Source organism: Macrotis lagotis, chromosome 5, assembly GCF_037893015.1.
Source record: "Macrotis lagotis isolate mMagLag1 chromosome 5, bilby.v1.9.chrom.fasta, whole genome shotgun sequence".
NCBI lineage: Eukaryota > Metazoa > Chordata > Mammalia > Peramelemorphia > Peramelidae > Macrotis > Macrotis lagotis.
Window position 1 is genome coordinate 194,641,217 of NC_133662.1, and position 24,736 is coordinate 194,665,952.

Below are 24,736 nucleotides of genomic sequence, written 5' to 3' on the forward strand. Positions count from 1 at the left end.
CTTAATTTGAAAGTCAACTTTTCTATTCAGCTATGTTTTTTTCATCAAGAAGTTTTCTATTTCTTTACATTTCTATTCTCCCCACCCCTTCCCCAAAGGATTATATTGAGTTTTGTTGAGTGAATTATTTTTATTATAATCCTAGCTAATTTGCCCTACAAAATATCATATTCCAAATCTTCCTAGTCTTTAATATAGAGACTGCTAAGTCTTGTGTTATCCTGACTGTGGCTCCACAATATTTAAATTGTTTCTTTCTGGCTGCTTGCAGTCTTTTCCTTTTGACCTGGTACCTCTGGAATTTTACTGTACTAGTCCTATGGGGTGGGGCAGAGGGGACTTTCATTTTAGGTTCTCTTTAAGGAGGTGATCAGTGGATTCCTTCAATTTCTATTTTACTTTCTACTTCTAAGATATCAGGGTAGTTTTCCTTGATGATTTATTGAAAGAATATACTTAGGCTCTTTTTTAAATCATGGCTTTCAGATTTTCCAATTCTTAATATATCTTCTTGTTGTAGTTTCCATGTCAGTTGTTTTTCCAGTGAGGTATTTCACATTTTCTTTCATCATTTCATTCTTTTGATTTTTTATTTAGTTTTTTTTTTTGCAAGGCAGTGGGGTTAAGTGGCCTGCCCAAGGCCATGCAGCTACGTAATTATTAAGTGTCTGAGCCTGGATTTGAACTCGGGTACTCCTGACTTCAGGGCTGGTGCTCCATCCACTGTGCCACCTAGCTGCCCCCCCCCCCAATTCTTTTGATTTTGTTTATTGTTTCTTGATGTCTCATGGAGTCATTAGCTTCCCAGTTCTAAGATTCAGGGAATTATTTTCTTCAATGAACTTTGTACCTATTTTCCCATTTGACCAAATCTGCCTTTCAAGGAGTTCTTTTCTTCAGTGGATTTTTGTGCCTTTTTTTTTAACCCTTTAACCTATTCTGTTTTGTGAGGTATTATTTTCCTCAGTGTTTTTTGTTCTTCCTTTATCTATTTGACTCTTTTTTTTAAATGAGTTTCTTGTATCATTGTCATTTCTTTTCCCAATTTTCCCCTTTACTTATTTTTAAATCCTTTTTTTAGCTTTTTTTCAGGAATTTTTTTGGGGGGGCAAGACTAATTTACACTTTGCATATAGCTGTTTTAACAGTGATATCTTTTTCAGAGTTTGTGTTTTGATCTTCCCTGTCATAGTGACTTTCTTTGGTCAGATTCTTTTTATGTTGTTTGCTCATTTTCTGTCTCAAACTTCAGACATATTTATGCTGCTGTTTACAAAGCTAGTTCTGGGGGTCTGGTACATTTTCAGTTTTTCAAAGTAATATGATCTAAGGAGAGGCCACTGTGAGCAGCCACAAGCACTCCTTTCCATCTTGGAACTGTGTTCAGGGTTCCTTCTTCTACTAGTGTTCTTTCTTGCTCAGGGACTCGGGACTGCTTATGGGCAAACTGAGTCCTGCTTCCAGTGCCAGTAAAGGTTGTTTTCTTATCTCTTTCTGATCCCCTTATCTACTGTGGGATTAAATCTGCCAATTCACTTGTCCTCAAGGCTTTCTACCGATTTGGTGAGGTATGTGACCTTTGTTGAACTCTACTCTTAACCTAAGTGAGGTAGTACTTCCTACTGACCTTTTGAGTTGTTTTGATCTAGACAGTTGTTTTACCCCATCATTTGTTAGTTGAGGCAATATTTTAATTTTGCTTGGAGGGGAATTTGGGAGAGCTCAGATGATTCCCTGTCTTTACTCTGCCTTTCTGGTTCTTCTCTCTTTTTAAAAACCATAATTCCACATTGTTTTTCTGAATTATTAGAGCTATTCTTAGTGCTACAGTGTGTCTGTTGTCCTATATCTTTCTTACATTAGTTCCATTTTCTGTCATCTTTGCCAATCTTAATTGGCAATTGCTGTCACAGTATTTCAGATTTCAAAGGGCTACAACTTGAACAATATACTTCTTGTGAATATTAATGATACTTTATAGAGAAGATTAAAATAGAATGGCTGCACATAATTTTAAAAAATCGTTAATGATAAGTAAATCTTTTAAAAAGATGAAACAAAATACTATTACTTCTGTATAAAACATGTGCTTCATTCCATTCTTGTATGAGTGTTATTAAAATTTTTAGGAGTGAAATGAATTTAATTTCATATAGAAACATTTTCAATTGTATGTCTTTGTAATATTCTTTATCTTTTGATTTAGTTTTTATATCTGAAACAATTTTATTGTTTTTGAAAGAAAATTATATAGAAAGATTTTTAGGCATAACATTTATATTACTGAAAAACAGTTCAAAATTAAGGTATTACTTTGAGTAGTATTAGCAATTTAAAAATTAAATTTATTTTTTATATTTTGATCTCTTGGGTATTTAATATACATTTTATATTTAATATATTTTATTCTTTTTTTCTTGTTTAATCTCTCTCTTTTTTTTTTTTTTTTGGTTTTTAGCTGTAGGTGAAGGTTAATTTCTATTCCAATGTGGGAGTATGAATTGAGAAGTCAAAAAAGTGCTCAAAGGATAACTGCAGTTGTGGTGGGTGAGTTTTTGTTATTGTAGCAATTATAAAAATGACATTAGATAATTTTTATTGTGACTGTTGAAATTGGCCTCTAATGTTTTAATTAAGTTAAGAAAATCTCTATATAAATATTCTTTTGAAGATGATTTTTTAAACTTTGTATAAATGTGTATGTAAGACAGCTAACTAGTAGAGATTAAGAAAAGTCACCAAATTTTTTTAATATTTACTAGCTTCTTTACATTTTATTCTTGTACTTAATTATTTTAAAGTATTTTTCAGCATAAAGCCATAGACTTGACATGAAACATTTAAAGTCTTAATTCCAGAAATATTTCATAGGAATAATTATTCACTCTTTCTCTTAACAGGTTGAAGAAACATGGATTCTTATACCGTTCTTGGTATTGTTTTTACCAGTTTTCTCATGTTTCAACTTCTTTTCCATGTTGTAAGTTCTTGGTTTTCAGCACAAGTAACCTCAGGTTTTAACAAACTAAGCACCCAAAAGAAGATTGAATGGAATTCAAGGTAAAGTTTCTAAAAATAAGTGTTATAGGAGATTATCAAAAGTAAAAAAAAAAGCTCTCAGAAAACTTGACATAAGATTATAACCATATTATTACTTAAAACTAAAATATTTTGAAATGTTATATTCTTTAGATTGTATTAGATATGATTTGAATTAAATTCTATTTTTGATCAAATTCAAGCATATTCCTTAAAAATAATTAGTAAAGACTGATGAAAATGAAGAAAATGAATTATATAAATCATATGAAAATATTTCCTTTAATAAAAGGTATATAAGAAAAATATTTTTAATATTCTTTAATGTTTCTTTGGTTTGGCTGCCTCCTTTCTCATAAAATATTATGGTTCTATAGCATCTCCATTTGCTCCTGTCTTTTCAAACTTTCATTTCTTTATACTTTCAATTTTTAGTATGTTATAACTATAGGAATATTATGCATTTTATATTATTTAGGTGAAAGTAATACTTAATATAAGATTATTTCTAAAATTTCCCTTATGGGGGGGGTCAGAAGGTGACAGAAAATTACCATTTAATTTTAAGTTCAAAGGCTTTTTGTCAAAAGTCCAAATTCTCTAAAGAGAACAATTAAATATTTGTGCTTATTTTTGGTATCTGCAAGTCAGTGGGCTTAAGTAACTTGCCCATGGTCACACAGGTAATTCTTAAGTGTCTGAGGCTGGATTTGAACTCAGGTTCTCCTGAACCAGGGCTGGTGCTCTATCCACTGTGCCACCTAGTTGCCTCTTGATATTTATTCTGATTAGAGATCAAGAACTTCTAGTCTGTATTCATTTCCTCTCTTTTTTTTTTTTTTTTGGCAAGGCAATGGGGTTAAATGACTTGCCCTCGGTCACACAGCTAGGAAAATTTTAAGCCAAGATTTGAACTCAGGTCCTCCTGACTCCAGAGCCAATACACTATTCACTATGCCACCTAGATGCCCCTTCATTTCCTCTTATTACAGCTGCTTTCTTTGGTTCATGATGTGAAAAAGAGTCATAATTCTCAAGACAGGGAACAGACACTAAAGTTTTTTGCACTGGGACTAATATATTTTTCTGTTTCTGTTTAACTAGCATCAATTCATGTAGTTCTTCCCAAGTTTTTCTTATTCCTCTTTGTTGTGATTCCATACAGTATGATATTTCATTTAATTCACATGCCATAATTTGTTAAGCTATTCCAGAATCTATAGGTACCCACTTTCTTCCTAATTTTTTTGCTTTTATAATATAGTCTACAGTATTTTTGATTCTAAGGGAACTTTCTGTCCTTGATTTATTTAGTATTGGAGCCTACTATTATACATGTATCATTTAGTACCTTTAAATTATTATTCCATAGTGTTTCTTAGAATAGTAGGTTTACTTCACAGTCTCACCAAGAATGTATTAGTTTCTCTCTTTTTTCAGTTGTTATCAGTTGATATGTTTGAGATGAAGTTTCAGAGATGTTTTAATTTCTATTTCTCTTACTATTAATAATTTTGAGCATTCTTTCATGTGCTTATTGGTAGCTTACATTTCTTCTTTTGAAAAGACTCTTCATATCTCTGATATTTTACCTCTAGTCTTCCTCTTCTTTTTTCCCAGAGAGGCAAAGATTATAATTCTTGATATTTATATAGCACTTTGCAAAGCACTTTTATATACATTATCTTATCTGATGTTCACAACATGTACTGTAGGAATTATAATCCCCATTTTATGATGAGGAAGCCAAGGACTCAGAAGTTAAGTAACTTGTAAATAGTCATAAAACTAGAATAAGGCCTTACCTAATTCTAAGTCCAGAATTCTTTCTACTAGGTCATGCTATTCAAAAATGGAGTTTTTTGGTAGTGGCAAAATGAAGAATTGAGAAAAAATGAAAAATATTTGGAATGGGAGGTAGGAAGTAGAATCAGATTTCTGTAGCCCATGCATTGACAGGTTTAATGGAATTTCTGGGAATTTTGTGTTAGTAACTAATAATAATACATAATTTAAAACAAAGCAAAAGCAGCAATCACTGACCAATCATCAGTCTTCTAAAATACAGGGAATTACTGTTGGGAATTGGAGTCCCAGGTGAGGTGTCATATTGAATTAAAAATTCTTTATGAATCCAAGGTGAAAATTTTCTCCATGAAAATAGAATACAACCCATTCTTTAAATGAGTAAATGGTCTTCAAGAACTGTCTTAGCCAAAATATTTATCATGCTACAGAGAAAATAGACAGCCCTTGGACCTGTATAAATGAAGGCCTACCAAGAAATCTTAAAGGAAAAGTTGTAATGTTAGTACCAAGTTGGGAGTAATGAAATACACAGGGTTGTCCTTTCCCTTTTCCAGCAATTTTTCTACTAACTTGGAGAGAATAAATTAACATAACATATATACAGCTGCTTCCTCACAATCAGAGATTCCCTAAAAGTATGTGAACCCTGAATTCTCTGAGCCACTTAGGAATTTGTAGAAAAATCCTCACCAGAAAAATGTTAATTTGGGTTGTTTAAGTTGCAATTGAGTCATTAAGCTTAATTGTTGCTCTTACATAAAAGATAAAAATTATAGGTGTTATTTGCCACAATATTGTAATTTATTTCTTCTTCCATTATTCACTTAGTTTTAGCATTAGCCAGATGGACACACTTAGTATGGAGAATCCTGATGTGCTGAATTACTCATAATTTATTTTTTTATTTATCAGTCCACTAATTAAGCTGCTGCTTTTGTCTTGTTTTAGATAATGTAATTTTAGTTTTTAATAAATGGGCTACCTAAAATGATTAAATCTCTAACTTCTAAACTGCCATTCTAATAAGATTATTAATTATTTCTGAGACTCTTTTTTTTACAAATTTAGTACTAAATAAAGTTTAAAAGTGAAAAGTATTTCCACTGCTTAGTGTTTTTTTTTTACTATACCATCTAAACCAAATTATTTGTGTGTTTGGAATTAATTTTTCTTATAAGATGGCATGTGGTACTTCACAAAGTTTCTGAAGGGATCTTGATAAATTACAGAATTATAATTTAGGATACACTTTGTAGTGCAGAATAACTGATATAGCAAACAATATTTAGTCCCATTATTATACAGTTAAATGTAGTGTTTGTTATTGACAAATGAAAAATAAAGATAAACCTGGAAATTATTATATGATTAATTGGTTAGTATGATTTGACTAGGTGCTATAGATCGTTTTATTTGTTTTACAACATAGATCGTTTTATTTGTTTTACATTTTTAAGCTGCATCTTATTTTCTCCTAATTAATTTTCTCCTGTTTTTTTGCTTAACATTTCATTGATATATTAAATAATACTTTGTATTCTTTTGTATTCTTTTTCTTGTTTTGTGGCATTTACATCTCTATATAATTTAAGATAAATCTGTAACACCATAGTAGAATTAGACTGATTGAGAATGTTGTATATTGTATCAGTGAGCTACATACAAGTAATTTCCTAAGTAATTTGGCCATCTGCTCTTGGACTTTGACATATATATATATATATATAGATATAGATATAGATATAGATATAGATATAGATATATAGATATAGGTATAGATATAGATATAGATATATACAGGCAGTAGTTGATCAATCAACATTCATTAAGTGCTTAGTATTTCCAGGTTTTATGCTAATTGATGGCCAGAGAAAGGTAAAAACAATGCTTTTTTTTCCTCAGAGAGTTCACATTCTAACTGAGGAAATAACATTCAAATAAACATTAATATACAAACTATTTATACTGTTAATCTTGTGTTTATACTATACTTATATTTACTCATAAATACATAAATTCTTATTTATGCTGTATTCTCAGAGGAAAGGTAATGACATATCCCATAAAATTTTGGTCAATGGCATTCTGATATCATACATCCAGATTTATCTTAACTATTACCTCTAAGTCATGGATAAATATCTGAATACCAGATTAGAAAAATAAGACAAGATAGATAAAATCCAAAAGTCATCCTGCCAATAGATGAACAGTAAAATACAATAAAAAATTCTCAAAAGAATTGCTATGAACAATCATATGAAATAATGATCTTGAGCATTAATAATAAGAGAAATGCAAATCAAAGTCTCACCTGACAACCTGAAAATGGGAAAAAATAGCTAATGGAAAGACTCACTAATGTATTGTAGCTAAGACTGAATTTGCATAACTTTTTGGACAGCAATTTGGAATGATTAAATGTTCATTGCTTTTGGCCCAAAGATCTTACTGTCTTCATGTAAAGCAACATATTTATAGTAGCATTTTTTGTGTGCTAATAAAGACCTGAAAGCAAAGCAGCTGGCCATCAATTGGGAATGAGTAAACAAATTGTGATGCATGAAGGTACCACTTACTGTGCTGTAAGAAATGACAAATCTTTTGAATACAGAGATGCATGGAAAAACTTAAATGAAATAAGGGAATGTGAGTTAACAAAGCAAAAAAAAAAACCCAAATCTAAATCCATTATGCACAGTTACTACAAAAATTGAAGTGGAAAGAACAACCACTATAGAACAATAAAAATGAATGTTGCAAAATTACAAAGAAAAGCTTGGCCCTGATCAGGAACTATGAGATAATCTTTTCCTCATCCCCTTGCCTTTGAAGAAGAGAGGGTGTCCCAGATTTGGAATATGACATATGTTGTTATTTTTTTAACTTTTTGATCAGTATTGTTAAAAAATTCTTTTACTTTTTCTTTTCTAAAAGAAATCTTTGTCATAAGTGATATCTTTTTGAGAGGCGATTTGGGAAGGATATGGGGGAAATTTAGGCAACATAAAAACAAAGATATCGAGAGATTTTTAAAATGGGGGGGCTGGTGTGAAATGTGATTTAATTATGTATATTATGAAAGGACATTTCACTTTAGAGACAGAATCCTTAAAATAAGGCAATGAATTCTTAAAATAAGAGGACCTTGACAGTTTTTAAAATTCCATTTTACTTGGCCTGATTTACACATGCCTTTTTAGGAACACTCATTGTTCATATAAACTCCCAAATTGGCCAGACTTTGAGGTTATTTTATATTATTGAACTGCATAGTGGTGATTGTATTTTAATTATTTTAAAGAAATGCTATTTGATATTATTAAAGAAAAAGTGCATTGGACTTGAGAAAACTCAAAAAAATGCTCTTTTATCTTCTGTAAAGACTGAGTTATTGTGTTATAATTTTGAAGTCAAGATATTTATGGATTCACATGGTTAGGTAAGGGAAATATTCATTGTATGAGAATTTATGGGACAAGATGCATAGTTAAATATGATTTTTATCTATATACATATAAAATAGAATTATATAAGAATATATACATGCATAAATCACATAATTGGATAACATATAGGTGTACATGTACACATGTAAACATGTAACTCATATATATAAAATTAAGTTTAAAGAAATTGGTTTAATTTTGTCAATATTAAGATGTAATTTACTAGAATCTTTTTTAACATTTTTATTGAGAAGAGAAGCAATACAGTGTCTGGCAAAGACATATTAAGTACTTAATAGATATTGATTGTCATTGAATTTCCCTCAAAACTTTAGACCTTCTTCATATATGGAAAACTAGTGTTAACTAGTTGATATTTATAGTTTACTTTTTATATATTTCTTTTCAAATCTTATACTTTATATAGATTAGACTTTGGAAAATAACATATCCTAAGTACGATTTGGTTCTCTAGTGTGCTCCGATAAAGATCAATTTTCAAATTCAAATTCAAAATTCAATTTGTAGTATCTGATAGTGATGTATTTAGATAGCACATCAGAGTACGGTGAGAAGATGTGGGCTTTCATCTTAATGCCTCTCCTTATTAATTTCCATGTTGGGCCAAGTCAGCCTCTCTTAACCTTTAATTTTCTCCTCTATTAAATAGGGATAATGCCATATAAGTCTTTGGCTATTTTGAAAATTAAATGAATTGTCCCTAAAAACAGGGAGTCCTGCTATGGAGGAGTTACAAGAGGATGTGGATGAGTATTGTGCCAAAGGAGAGAGCATGAATGGTTGGCAATATACATCTTTGAAGAGAGTGCCCACATTGATTAAAATGTAGCTCTTTTGAGATATTTGAGCAAAACTGCCCAAAGTGTGATTTCAACTAACAGTAAATGTTAATAACTTGTGACCAAGCATATCCCAGTTTTTTAAGTAAGAGGAGGAATTAAAGGGAGAGTTATGTTTTATTATTAAAGGGAGAGTTTGTGGTATTAGAAAATACTGATAATTTCAAAGTTGTAGTTTTATACTATGATCTTCAGAGTAATAATAATAATAGCAAACATTTATATAACACTCTGAGGTTCAGAAAATATTTAAATTAAATTTTATTCTTCACAACAACCATGTCCTTTTTACAGATGAAGAAAATATATCTCAGAAAGATTAACTGATTTGCTCATGGTTACAGGGAGGGTTTGAACTCGAGTCTCTGTTGATTCCTAGTAGAAGGCTATTAACATTCCATTCACTTCTTATATTTCTCATTATAATTACCTTAGAATTTGTCATGTGCCTAAATGAAGTAAAAACACAGTTGAGCCTGAAATAATATTGAATATATTTTTTTTCTCATTTCAGGGTAGTATCTACATTCCATTCCTTGCTGGTTGGTTCTTTATGCCTATATATTATGTTTTTTGATGAGGCTACTATAACTGATCCCCTTTGGTAAGATTTTCCTAAATGGTTTGCTTTCATTTATGGCTTTCAAAGAAATGTTTATTTGTAAGATTATCTCTAATTTACCTTGAAAATATAAAAGGTTTCTGTTTATGTATCAGAATTTCTGGTTCAGTTGTGTAGGAGAGTGTACAGGTGCCCATTATAATGTTTATGGCAATGTTTACTCTTTTTCATAAAGATGATCAGGCCATTTATTTTAAAATAAAAAATATGGTCAACTTTTATGTATTAATCCCAAACAGGGAGGATATAGTTAATAGCATTGCATCTGTAAAACTAAGATCTTTCTTTTCCATGATAGCACTGAGCAAAAACTTGGTTTTAACCAGAACAAGGCAATCTAGTTGGAAAGTTTCAGTTGTGTCCAACACTTTGTGATACCATTTGGAGTTTTTCTTGGCAAAGATATCTGGAATGCTTTGCCATTTCTTTCTCTAGTTCATTTTACAATTTAAGAAACTAAGGCAAACAGAGTTAATTGTTTTGCTCAGCTAGTAAGTACCTGAGAGAGGATTTGAACTCAGATCTTCCTGATTTCAGTACTCTATTCACTGAGCCATCTCTACTTTGATGGCACACTGACCTTGAAGTTCAAATCCAGCCTTAGGCACTTGATACTAACTAGCTGTGTAACCTTAGGCAAGTCACTTAACCCTGATAGACTTGCATCCAGCCCATCTCCAGTCATGCTGATTCATATTTGGCATCTGGACCTAGATGACTCTGGAAGAGAAAGTAAGAATGGTGACTTAGTACAGTACCTCCTCACTCAAATCCAGTTCGCGTGTCGTGGCATCACCTCCCTGATGTCATAGTCTTCTTTGAGAATGAAGGACAAACACTTTGATTTAGTCATTAATTTAATACTTGCCTTATTGTTTAACATTAGAGACTAAAATTTGGATTCCCTCAATAGGAAATAGGCATTAGACCTATGATTTCATTAATATGGAGTACTTCTAGAAGAGGAAACTCCCTTTTCTAATGCCTTTTGTTATCTTCTTGGAAATTAGTTTTTGAGACTTGCATAGAGTACTTAGAGATTAAATGACTTTCCCAGGGGTCACTTAGCTGGTGGGTATTAGAAGTGAGACTTGAATTCAAATTGCAAAAAAAAAAAAAAAACCTGATTGCAATATTCAATATTCTAGCCACTTTTCAGAAATTGGAGCTTTAATAAAAATTCTTAAGTATAATATGGTCAAGGGCAGCAAGATTTCTACTGGGTTATCAATTTTGATATCTACCTCAAAAAATGAGAGTAGTTTATTTCTTCCAGTTCTGGGATTTTAATTATCACAATTTTTTTTTAAAATTAGTATAAACAGCACTTACATTTCAGAATCCCAGTAGAAGCTAGAGTCTTTAAGGCAGTTAGAAATAGCTTGACTTAATAGTAAAATAGAGTAGTATGTGACAACATCTGTGGAAAGACATTTTTGATAAAACAAGAGGCAATAAAATGGTGTAGTAAATGAAAGGCTGGACCCAGAGTCAGGTAGACCCATCTTCCTCAATTCAAATCTGACTTCAGATGCTACTCGATATGTGACTCTGAGAAAGTTACTTAATCTCTGTCTGCTTCAGTTTCCTCATCTGTAAAATAGGGGTAATAATATTACCTACATCTCAGAGTTATGATGAGGATAAAATAAGATAATATTTTGTAAAGTACTTGTCAGACTTTAAAACACTCTATAAATAATGGTTATCATTATCATTCTTCATCACCATCAACCTAGTCTGGACCCCTCAAAGCTGATCATTGCCTTCTAAAGGGAACTTTGGAGACTTGGCTTAGGTCTAAAAGAGGCTCCCTATGGAAAGTAGGACCCAAAGCATATTTCTGAGTTAAATTTCATTCTTTTGGGTTAATTCAAAGAGATTCTCAAGTTATCAGAAAGGATTGTATTTAAGGCATCCTATGGACAATGCCTTACACCTAGAATTTGCAGTTTGGCTGGAATATTCTAAAACCTTTCAAGTGACATCTCAGGAAGAGTGTAGATGTGATGTACATACAAAATAGTAATTTACCAAATGATGATATAACCACATTTCAAGGTATTTTAAACCATGGAAACAAAAATAAATGTGCTGGAATATTCTCTTACAAAGTCTGCACCCAAAAAAACACACCAAACTTGGTTGATAAAGGTTAAAACATTTTTCATGTTTATTTGCAGGGGTGATCCTTCATTAGTTCAAGTGAATCTTTCCATTGCTTCAGGCTACCTCCTCTCTGGTAATTATATGATATAGTTAAATAGTGATTATGAGTAAAAAATAAAGTTTTGCTTTGATTTATATTTCTGTAACTAAAGGAAATAGAGCCATATTTTGGTTCCTTTTTCTCATCTATACATATTAGGAACTGAAAAAAATTATTCTTTGAATATGTGATATGAAGTCTTTTCCCCTTTGCCTTAAGGCTAAGTTATTTATACTATTCTTCAAAAGAAGGCCATCAGGGAGAAATGTTTCCTAGAGCAGAGGAGCTAGATGTCAAATAGCATGGACCGGGTCTCTTTTGGCATTGTGGATATTCTCTTTGGGGTGTTCCAGTTAGTCATTTGCATTTGTAGATTGAATATGTTTTTGTGATGACAGCAATTATTTTAAAAAAGTAATTTGAATTATTTTCCCCTATCTTTTAAAAGAGAATATTGAAAATTCTTAAGTTCCTGAACCTAAATCCCTTCTGCCAAAAAATGTTCAGAGAGAAATTTTAGGATATTTAGACTTCTTTGCTGTATTTTTATAATTAAATCTTTTGATAATTATTATGCTAGAAAAGAAATACTCTAGGTGTTTTTCATAATTTTCTTCTTCAATATCTTTAGATTATGAATTCAAATTTTCTGAAATCAAATGAAAAGTCAAATATTATGCAGCTTCCCCCACTCAATTCCATTCCTCTTAATTGGATGGGTTGTACTTTGCTACTTGGAATAGTGTAGCAACTCTGAGTAACATTCACTTCATTTGCTTGTATTTACCTTTTTTTGGTGATTATGTCTAATTCTATATTTTGTACACTTCCCAGTCTTTAATAATTTTGTCATTTTAACTTGACATCTGCTGCTGATATGTTTGAAGCATTGAGCACAGGTAACAAAATATTCTAAGTAAATCTGAAGTGGTGCAAGATTTCTGCCTATCTGATCACTCATTTGGATAATTTTTTTTTCCTTTTTACAGATCTGCTTCTTATCATTTTATACTGGAAGGTGATTGGTGATAAGTTTTTTATCATTCACCATTCAGCAGCTTTATATGCATACTACTTTGTACTGGTGAGTATCATTTATTACAATAATATAATAAGCAGACAAGATTGGGAATAATAACGAAGGTGTGAACTTTGATCAAAATATATAACTCTGAGAGACAGAGAGAACATTTCAAGAACACTGAAATCACCTTAGGGATAGTTCCACAGTGTTGATTAGCTCAAATTTAATTTTCTATGCATACCTGTATTTGTGATTATATCTAAATAAACTCTGAGAAAAGTTGATTAAGCATTTCCTTGAAATTGTGTATAAAAAAAAAAGGACTTTAAAGGTTTTTGTATATAAAAAAAGGACTTTAACGTTTTTTAGGGACCTGACTACTAATGCACTGTTATTGGTAGTTCTGATAATTTATCATTATCTATGATGACATAGCTCTAAGCTGTTAGAAATTCCTATAAAATAACTCAAATCACCTTTCCCACTTAATGACACACTTAGACTAGATATTTAAGTCTGGAATATTGTTGAATGGCTAGAACTTCATCTGTTCTAGGTTTGAATGAGCAAATTCAGATTAATTTTATTAAATGTAGGGGAGCAAAGTAAAATAACAAATCTCATATGTATTTCATATAAAAATTATTCTTTCAAGTAGAAACAACATTAATTACTTATCTCTATGCCCTCTCTAGCCTGAAATATACTAACAAGTAAAAAATAAATTCAGGAATAATGAATATTTTTTAAGCCTTATACTAAACTGACATGGGAAGATATCCTCTATGTTTTTACTTTTAAAGCCTAAATGTGAAAAAACTGGTTTTATGGTTTTATTTTTTTTTTTGGTTTAGCCCCCCCCCCCACTCCTCCCTCCCATTTTGTTTGGTGGATGAATGTTCATAATAGATTTTTATTTTTTAAATTTATTTTTCTATCATAGGTTTTCATAAAATCTAAAGTGAAGGAATGTTAACAGTTTTTAACATGAGGTGGGTTTTTTTTAAAGAAATGCATATGAGAATAACTCTTGGTATTTTTATTTTTAACTATCACCAACATAAAGATACCATATTGACTTAAATGTCTGCTACAGCAGAAAACATTCACCTTTTTGATGATAGACCAAAGTGAGATTGACATGAATTGTACATGACAGGACATCTACTGATAGATTTTTCCCTCAAAAATTACATCATAGTATATTACATGTATAGTTGGAAGGAACCTCAGAATCCATCTAGTCTAATTCCCTCATCTTGCAGATTAGAAAACCAGTTAACTTCTCTCTAGGATCATAAGTTATCAAAATGGAATTTGAGCCTATGTCCTCTAACTTCAGAGTCATTGTTTTCTTGTGTACTGTGTTTATTCAAATCAACCATATAGCTTTAATGATTGCAGATATTTATAGCAATAAAAAGTTTTAAATATATTTGTGTGTGTGATGTGTGTGTGTGTGTGTGTGTGTGTGTGTGTGCCCATTTATAGCTACAAAAAGAGATTACACATCATTCACTTGTCCCTGGAGCAGTTGGATGTAAATAGAGGACAGAGCTGCTTTAGGATTTTACATCTTTTATCTTCCTGTCATTAATATATTAAGGATTTATAAAATAAGAGAGTCTTATGATATATTGACATTTTTTCCAGAGAACTAAATAAAATGCCAGTTTTTGATGCTATAACTTAAAAAACGATTTTAAAAAGGGAGTAGTACAAGCTAAGAGTATGGAATTCTCTTTCTTATGACCTTAGTTATTTGATATATTGCTACTTTATGCTGATCAGCACATTTTGTTAAAATCCATGCAGAATATAGTCTATTGTAGTAGTTTTCATTGCAGTGTAACTATAAAAATATAGATATATTATTTGGAAAGACTGTGTCATATCAGGTAACAAGTTAAGTAAAAATATATTTTCTGAACACAAATTTCTAACAACAAATATGCTATGGAAACAATATGACCTAAAATAATTTTTAAAATATAAAATTCATATTAATATCTTATGAATTCACTGTTCATTCTTGGTCATCCTTGTAAATAAAGATTAGGACTCAATCAATAGATTGAGGAACCATCTGGATAAATGTAATTAAACCATACCAAAAGAAAAATTGTAGAAAGAAAGAAAAAAGAAAAGGAATCAGGACAAGCCCTTAGGGAACACCTACTATTAGAGGGAGGGGCATGTATGATGATCCACCAAAAGAGATTGAGCAGGAACAGTCAGATGAGGAGGAAAAAACAAGAGTAAACAGTATTAGCTAAAGAAGAGAAATTGTCTAGGAGGAGGAGGAGGATGGTCAACAGTTACATTCTGCAGAGAGGTTTTTTAAAGAAAGAATAAAGAATGGGAATCAGTCCATCAGAACTGGCAATTAAGAGGTCAATGACAGCCTTGAAGAAAGTAGTTTCGCTTGGTTAGTAGGCAGGTGTTACTCATCAGATGTATGTAATCGTCATCAGAAGCAAAACAGAATAAGATGGATAAACAGAGGAATTAAACCTTCAGAATTAAAGTAAAAAATGGAATTAGGGAAAAAAAATGAGATGAGAATGAGGGAATTGGTTGCAGTAAAGGATCCTAGGACAAGATGAAGCTCAGATTTAAGAAATAGTATAATGTTTGTCCATTATTTTCAAAGAAGACCACAATATCAGGGAGGTGATGTGACAAGCATATGAACTGGATTTGAGTGAGGAGCTGCTGTGCTAAGTCACCAGTCTCACTTTCTCTCCAGAGCCATCGGGGTCCAGTGGCCAGCTATGAATCAGGATGACTGGACATGACCCTGGATGTGAGTCAGTCAAGGTCGAGTGACTTTCCCAAGGTCACATAATAAGAGTCAAGTATCTGAGGCTGGATTTGAACTCCTGTCTTCCTGACTCCAAGACCTATGTGCTATACACTGTACCACCTAGTTGCCATAGAGTATATAAATATATCACAGTAGCACTGTTGTGGACGTATTCATATGTAATGAAGTCAAGATTTTTGACTTCATTAACAAGGAGATAATGTTTTAAGCTATGAGAATGAAAGACATAGGATTTCAGATGTACAGTTAGAAAAAGACCTTACAGTCTATTTAATCAAAACTCCTCATTTTACTTCACTCATTTTAAAACATCAATTAGCATTTGAAATGAGAATTAAGAAGTTGAAGAATGACATGTAGATAACTAAAAAACATAAGACTTAATCCTCAAATCAGAAGTACTGAAGGCCTTGGTTTACTCACAGGCTAAAAAGAAATTGAAAGATCCTGTGGAATGGACTCAGGTCATTGAACCTTTGATCAATAGAGATTACAGGTCATTGAACCTTTGATCAATAGAGATTACATAGCTATAACTAGCTTCAGATTTCAATGCAGTTGTCATAGTGAAATGAAATAATTTGATAAGTACTGAATGATGGAAGGTAGAAAAAGGAAAATGGAGACTGAATTCTCTTTAAAAATTCTGTGAGGGGCGGCTAGGTGGCACAGTGGATTAGAGCACTGGCCTGGAGTCAGGAGTACCTGAGTTCAAATCCAACCTCAGACACTTAATAATTACCTAGCCGTGTGGCCTTGGGCAAGCCACTTAACCCCATTGCCTTGCAAAAACTAAAAAAAAGAAATTCTGTGGAAAAATATGTATTACAAGGAATCATAGAGAGAAATGCAGGAGAAAGCGGGCAGAAAGAGGGTCTAAATTCCAGTCTTAAACCAAAAGATAGGCTGGGAGGACTACATTTGTGCTATTCTTTTAGAGTTAATAGTATTAAAACATGGTTTTGTTATTAAGTATGGAAAAGGAGTTATATTAGTGAAATAAAGAAAATTGTTAAATTATTCATTCTGGTGGAAAGGAATATATAAGGTCTGGTAGAGAAATCAAATTTATCACTTGTAATTGAATGTAAATGTGTAATCTCCCAATAAGAGGAAAAGGGCTGATTAAAAACTATAATTCAGTAATATGCTGCATATAGGAAACAGTCACTATCAAAGTATGTGCATAAGTATAAAATTATAGAGCCAACTAAATTTATCATATTGTCATTAACTTAATAAAACCTACAAGTATAGTGAAAATAGCAAACAAAGGTAAAATCAAATCAGAGAAAAAATAAATCCTCCCTCTGATCCTTAATACCTTCTTTTTTTTTTTAAGGTTTTTCTAAGGCAAATGGGGTTAAGTGGCTTGCCCAAGGCCACACGGCTAGGTAATTATTAAGTGTCTGAACCGGATTTGAACCCAGGTACTCCTGACTCCAGGGCCAATGCTCTATCCACTGTGCCACCTAGCTGCCCCCCTTAATACCTTCTGTATGACTTTGTACAAGTTGCTTAAACTCTGGGCCTCCATTTCCTTATTAACTCAATAAAATGGCTGGTTAGACCTGATGATCTCTGTCCATTTCAGCTTTAGATTTTTTATTCTATGATTATCACTTAAAGTTACCTTAAGTAATAGAAAATTCCTAATATTGAACATCTGTATACCTAACTTACTTGCCATATGGCAAGTAAGCTTATAAAGACAAAGTTTACAGATTTTCAAGGAAAATTAGAAAATCTGTAATAGTGGTAAATATTATCATTACTGGTAGAATAGGATTATTAAAAGTATAAACATACTACTTGAATACATAATTTTAAATGGTTTGATAGACATCATGAGAAATGAATGGAAGAAGCAGATAATATACCTTTGTCAAATGCATGTAATACACTCAAAATAGATTTAATTTTAGGTTTCAATGAATAAATAAATTCATAAAGGTAGCATTTTAATCATTATATTTGGGAATCATTATGTAGTATATAAGTGATAACCAGATATACAAGCCTACATTGAAATTTTAAAAATGACTAGATGAATGGTCTAGATTACAGAAAAAGAAAAAACTACTGTTATATTAAAATAACAAAAATAGAAATATATAAAAAGATATGGAATGAAGCTAGATCACTGTGCTGAGACAAACATATATATATATATATATATATATATATATATATATATAAATTTAAAAACATTTACTTCAGACAATTTAAGATATAGGTCTAGAGCTTAGTAGAAAAGTTATTTGCATAAAGATATTAGTTGAAGCCCTGGAAATGAACATAAAAGGATCAAGGACTGAATCATGCAGAGCACTCATCTCAAGGTATATAGAACAAGATGAGGAGCCAGCAAGGAGGTGGAGTGTTTAGTGAGGCAAGAAGAGAACTAAGAAAGTGTGATGTCTCCAAAGTCTGGGGCTGGGGTGGGGTGGTGGTGGGACTAGTCAGCAACATTGAAAGCTATAGAGATATCACAGAAGGTGATGAATGAAAAAACATCCACTCTGGTTGATATGGTGATCGAGCATCTTGGTGACCTTACAAGAAATTAGTGTCTGTAAAGTAGTGGGAGTGGGAGCCAGCTTTGTAAGAAGTTGAAGGAGGAGTGAGAGGAGTGAGTAGTGAAGAAATAAAAGTATCAGATATAGAAAGTTCTAGAGGCAGCTAGGTGGCACAGTGGATAGAGCACCCACCTTGGAGTCAGGAGTACCTGGGTTCAAATCTGGCTTCAGACAATAATGACCTAGCCGTGTGGCCTTGGGCAAGCCACTTAACCCTATTGCCTTGCAAAAATTTAAAAAAAAAAGTTCCAAAAGAAGTTTTGTAATGATAGTAGAGAAGAGATAGTAGTTGGCATCAGTATAAAATCAATCTCTCTCTCTCTAAGAGAGAGTAGTTGGCATCAGTATAAAATTAATCTCTCTCTCTCTTTTTCTCCCTCCCTCCCTGCCCCCACCATCTGCCGCTCCCCTCTGGCAAATTTTTACATATTTGTGACCATATAGCATAGAAGGAGATGAAAATGTGTGAGAGATTAGGACTGATTGTTAGGATAGTTTCCTAGTCATGTTAGGAAGAGAATATATGGATGGATTGATCTTTGTGACCAGAAAGAAAGAAGGAAAGTTAATGAATGATAATGTTAAGGGGTTTTGAGGAATGGAAGAGAGGAGTCAAGGGAATTTACATTGGATGACTTTAGTGGTCAAAATAGGTTAGATCATCTGACTTATGTGGAGCTACAAAAGTAGGCTTCTGATTAAGGACAAGAGAAAAGAAGGAACATTTTGTGCTATGGAGTTCCTATGGATAATAAGACTGACCTAATAAAAATAGAATTTAAATATTATTAGTTGCAGATAGGGCCCAATTCTTAGATACTAAAAATTTGTAATGGATGAAATTATCCTAATTTCTTTACTTTCTCTATGGACTCTTAGCTGACTTGGAACAGGAGTGAAGAAATTCTATAAAGGATATTACCCAGAGATTATAGTTCACACATTGTAACAGAAAGAGAACAGGAAAAGCCAAGGGGAACTTGGAATTCTAAAAGAAACTTTTGAATAGCAGATCATATGATAGCAAACTGGATACTGAGTCAAGTGAAACTAATTTGAAGGGAATGAACAAGAAGAATAAGGATAGGCCAAGGGACCAAAAATTATTTAATACTGCGTTTTTACTTCTAGACAAAGCACAGAACAAAACTGAATTTCATCACAACCTAAATCAGTGAGATTTTCAATATAAAATTAACACTTATGATAAAAGTCTTTTATTATGTTCTCTTAATTTTCCCATTTACATGATAAATACATCTTGTTAATCAGTTCTGTGTCCCACTCACTTAAATTAGTAATTCTCAGGACTGTTTCAGAAGATAAAGACTAGAAGGTATGTCTTTGAAATCAAAAATTACTTTAAATTCATAGATTTGGGTAAGACTTTACACCGAATAATTTTTCTTGCCTTTTCCTTCACAAAGGTTGTTAACCTTTAAGTCTTCTTAGCACCAGTCACCTCTAGCCCATTTAGTGTTAGCCAACTTTTATGTAAACATAGTATTTCTCTTTTGTGAGAATTTGGAATGGGAAAGAAGTTTTTTTCTTAGTCTCTGATAGTATTTTCAATCTAGTAAATTACATTTGCTTTTTAGTCAGAGTCCAATTTTTTTTCTCATCCTAGACCATACAGAGACTAGAACAAATGTCTGTTAATCAGGATCACTTGAACTGCTAGCTGTTACAGGTATCAATTGATTCAGCCAGGGTTTGTAGGCTAAAAGACTTGGGATCAAGAAAATACAAGTTTACCATTAGAGCTCAGATTGTTCTATATGTTGGAGCATACAAAATAAGTAATAGCAAGATATCATTATCCCATTTTGCCAATGAAAAAACTCAGGCTCAGAGAGGTCAAGTGACTTGTCCATGGTCACACAACTTGGAAGTGTCAGAGACAGAATTTGAACCCAAGTCTTCTGTTCCAAGTCCAATAAGTATCAATTATGCCACATTACCACTCAAGTTTTAGAAATAATAATGATCTTGGTAGCTTACACTGTATATAGAATACATATATGTTGTTCCAATATTTTCAGAGTGTCTTTCACCCATCAGCATATTTTATTCATACAACAGTATTGTGAGGTATATAGAACAAATATTGTTTTCATTTCATAGGTGAGAAAATTCAGCTACCAAGTTGGGAAGCAGCTTGCCCAGGGTCACTTGAATCCAGGCCTTCTTACTTCAAATTGAGTATTGTTCCCTGTACTATGCTAACATAGATTTTTTCTCATAGTAAACAAGGCCAATATATGAAATAACTTTATTAGCATAATGCAAACATTGCATGTCAGATGCTAAGTCATTTAGTGGTTTTATAGGATAGAAATTATAGAAAAGAAAAAATTAAACTGCTATAATAATTACATGGAGGAAATAAGGCTCTGTTGTTGAGCTTCATTTGTTTTATCTTGATTTATTCTTTGTGATTCCATCTTGATTTATTCTTTGTGATTCCATTTGGGGTTTTCTTGGCAAAGATGCTGTAGTGGTTTACTATTTCCTTCCCTGGCTCATTTTATAGATGAGGAAACTGAGGCAAACAGGATTAAGTGATATATAACCTTAGAGTCAAATAAGAGTTCAAGGCCAGGTTTGAATTCAGGAAGTTGAATCTTTTTGACTCTAGGCTTGTACTGTATCTGCTATATAATCTAACTGCCTCACATAAGGTTCTAGCTGTGCCTTAGGAAAAAATTCTTGGAATCAATAGAAAGAAACAGCGCATCCCGGGTCATGGTGTTATATTGAGCAAAATAATTAAAGTAGAAATTAATTGAGCAAAATAATCAAAGTAGAAATTAAGAAGGCATATGTTCAGAATAGATAAATTTGCCTGTGAAGTAGAATTTTATGTGAGAAATAGTCAGAGTATATTTGTATAGGTAAAGTTAGAATCTTTGAAGAAGTGAAATTTCACATAATAGACTCAATGGATTCAATTCATCACAGGTGATGTGCAAACTTGGATTGAAGAGAGAGAGAGAGAGAGAGAGAGAGAGAGAGAGAGAGATGCAGGAAAATCTTTTAGAAAGCCACTGAGGTAATTTAATGAGAAATGATGAGAACCTTAATTGGGATGAATTATGGCCATAGGACTGGAAAGGAAAGGACTAGTCAGAAAAATAGTTTAAACAATCCTTTCATTCTTTTGGAGCGTGTTTTGAAGAACTTGTTGATCTGAATTTTGGAGAGGAAGTCAAAAGTGATTTCAAGGGGGTAGCTTGGGGCACAGTGGATAGAGCACTGGTCCTGGAGTCAGGAGGACCTGAGTTCAAAACCAACCTCAGATACTTCATACTTAGCTGTGGGGCCTTGGGCAAATCACTTAACCCCATTGCCTTGCAAAAAGCAAAAAAAAAAAAAAAGAGAGAGAGATTTCAAGATATAAAATCTGATAGTACCATTGATAAAAACAGCCAGTTTGGGAGGAAAATATGGGGGGAAAGCAGGGCTTGGGGATATAATGTGATTTCAGTATGAGTTTGAATTTAGGATTACGTAAGTGAAGGGTGGCCCTGGCAAATTATAACCACAGGAATAGAACTCTTATCAGAGGTCAGAGTACACAGGATCAAAAAATAGAAAGTTAAGTACTAAGTCATGGACAACCCAAATTAGGTATCAGAAGAAAAGAGAAAAATGGAGAGAGTACAGATTTGGGAAGAAATTTTGTTTTCTTAAACAGTTGAAGCTTAAAGCCAATTTTAGCAAACCTCAATTTAAAAAAGTAAAACATAAAAGTAAACAGAACCAGAAGAATGTATTACAAACACAACATTGTACACATTAACACACACAGCATGGTGTGATGATCTACTATGATGGACTTGGCTTTTCTCAGCAGTACAATAATCAAAGACAATATTTATTGAAAATACCAACCAAATCCAGAGAAGGAGCTATGAAGTATGAATGTAGACCAATGCTAGTTACCATTTTAAATTTTGGTTTTTTTTCAGTTTTTTCTTTTCTAATTTTTCTTTCACAACATGATTAATAAGGAAATATGTTTCACATAATTATGCATGTATAGCCTATATTAGTTTGCTCTCTATCAAGGGCAGGGGAGGAAGGAAGGAAGAAAGGGGGGGAGAAAAATACGAAACTCAAAACCTTGCAAAAAAATTGGTTGTTGGGGTGGCTAGGTGGGGCAGTGGATAGAGCACCAGCCCTGGAGTCAGGAGTGCCTGACCTCAAATCTGGCCTCAGACACTTAATAATTCCTTAGTTGTGTGGCCTTGGGCAAGCCACTTAACCCCCTTTGCCTTGAAAAAAAAAAACTAAAAAAGCCTAATATGAAATATTTATTTCTGTGTAACTAAAAGTAAATCAATATGCATCTCTACTCACAAATTTATCCTCTCTCCTTGAAAGTGCTTTGAATGTATGATTCTTAGAGGTGGGGAAAGAAGGGGTCAAAGAAAAAATGAGAATTGGAGCTTTCATTCCTAATTAATTGAAATATGCATGAATATTATTTGCCTTCCTTTTTAGCACTTCAGAAGTGAGTAATATTTTTATAATATTTTTATTATTTCCATTTCACAGATGATAAAATAAGGCAAAATCAATAATTGGATGAATGAATGAAATAATAAAATCAATTTAGTAAATTTTGTTCTCTATTTAAACTTCAGTGTTCTGACTCCAAGTTCAGTGTTTTTCCCATTATACATACTATTCTTATGTAAGGAATGAAACATTAGTTTTCTGTCCTTACTAAGATATCATAATAATGGAAAAAGTATAGTGCACATAGAGATTTGATTTTGTTTTTAAATGGCGAAATATTTGAGTTGATGAGGGTACAAGAAAACATGAAGTCAACAAAGAAAACTAGGAATTTAAAAAATAAGACATTTTAATGACCCTGTTGTAATTCATTTATGTTAAAAATTATTTTTTATTTGTTCTGTGAATGAATAACATTGTGAAGAGAGATTGAAAGCCATAGGTGTCAATTGTTCTCTTTTCTGGGTTAGTTTCAGTCTTTTCTGCTACTTTGGATACTATCTTATTTATTCCATCTTTTTTTAAAGCTGTATTACATGGCATTTAAAAATATTTCTATTTGTTTTGTTAAAGATTTATCATCATGTAAATTTTTTTTAACAATCACTTTTTTAACAATCACAAAAATTTTGAGTTCCAAATTCTCTTCCTCCAATCACTCCCCCCTCTTTGAGAGAACAAGCAATTTGATTTTGATTATATATGTGAGATCTGCCAAACATATATCCATATTAGCCATGTTGCAAAACAAAACACATGAAAGAAAAAATGAAACAAAAATAAAGTAAAAAAAATGTGCTTCACTATATCCATAGTCCTCTCTGGAGATGGCTCACATTTTTCATCACAAGTTCTTTGGAATTGTCTTAGATCATTGTATTGCTGAAAATAGCTAAGTTATTCACAGTAGCTATAATTGTATATAATTGTTCTCCTGGTTCTGCTCACTTTATTTTGCTAAGTCTTTATAGGTTTTTCTGAAAATGTCATTTCTTATATCACAGTATTCTATCCCAATTATATAACACAACTTACATAGTCATTCACCAATTGACAGCCATCCCCCAGTTTACATTTCTTTGCCACCACAAAAAGAACTGCTATAATTACTTTTGTCCTTCAAGGTTCTTTTCCTTTTTAAAATTTTTTTTGGGTCTCACAAACCTAGTAGTGATTTTGCTGGATCAAAAGATATGCACAAATTCTTTTGCGCATAGTTCCAAATTTCTTTTCAGAATGGTTGAATCAATATACAACTCCACCAACAGTGTATTCTAATTTTCCCCACATCTTGACCAACATTTGGTTTTTTCCTTTTCTGCCATGTTAGCCAATCTGATAGGTGTGAGATGATATCTCAGAGTTACTTTAATTCCTATTTCTCTGATCAATAATGACAGAGTATTTTCCTAAGACTCTAGAAAGCCTTGATTTGTTCTTCTGAGAACTGCCTATTCAAATCCTTTGACTATTTATCAATTGAAGAATGACTTGTATTCATAGTTGAGAAACAAGACATTTATTAGAGAAACGATGTAAACATTTTTTCTCAGTTCTTTGCTTTCCTTCTAATCTTGTTTGCATTGGTTTTATGGTTTTATTTGTGTAAAAGTTTAAAAAATTTTTTAATCAAAATTTTTTTATATCTTCTAATGTTCTCTCTCTCTCTCTCTCTCTCTCTCTCTCTCTCTCTCTCTCTCTCTCTCTCTCTCTCTCTCTTCTTTTGGTCTAAATCCTTCCCTTATCTATAATCTGATAGGTAAACTATTCCATGCTCCTCTAATTTTGTAATAC

At 32.2% G+C, this 24,736-nt stretch overlaps 1 protein-coding gene across 3 annotated transcripts in view; it reads left to right on the forward strand.

Annotated features, from left to right (window-relative positions):
* The window catches only part of TLCD4 (TLC domain containing 4), a 142,978-nt gene that overhangs the window by 81,822 nt on the left and 36,420 nt on the right, over nt 1-24,736 (forward strand). For 2 of the 3 annotated variants that reach the window (XM_074188219.1, XM_074188220.1), the window contains exons 2-6: nt 2,459-2,543; nt 2,901-3,060; nt 9,672-9,761; nt 11,963-12,021; nt 12,978-13,072. In XM_074188219.1, the coding sequence (XP_074044320.1) occupies nt 2,912-3,060; nt 9,672-9,761; nt 11,963-12,021; nt 12,978-13,072 (393 nt within the window). In that variant the 5' untranslated portion in view covers nt 2,459-2,543; nt 2,901-2,911. Of the gene's footprint in view, nt 1-2,458; nt 2,548-2,900; nt 3,061-9,671; nt 9,762-11,962; nt 12,022-12,977; nt 13,073-24,736 lie in introns of all 3 variants that reach the window. The other variant, XM_074188221.1, reaches the window with a different exon arrangement.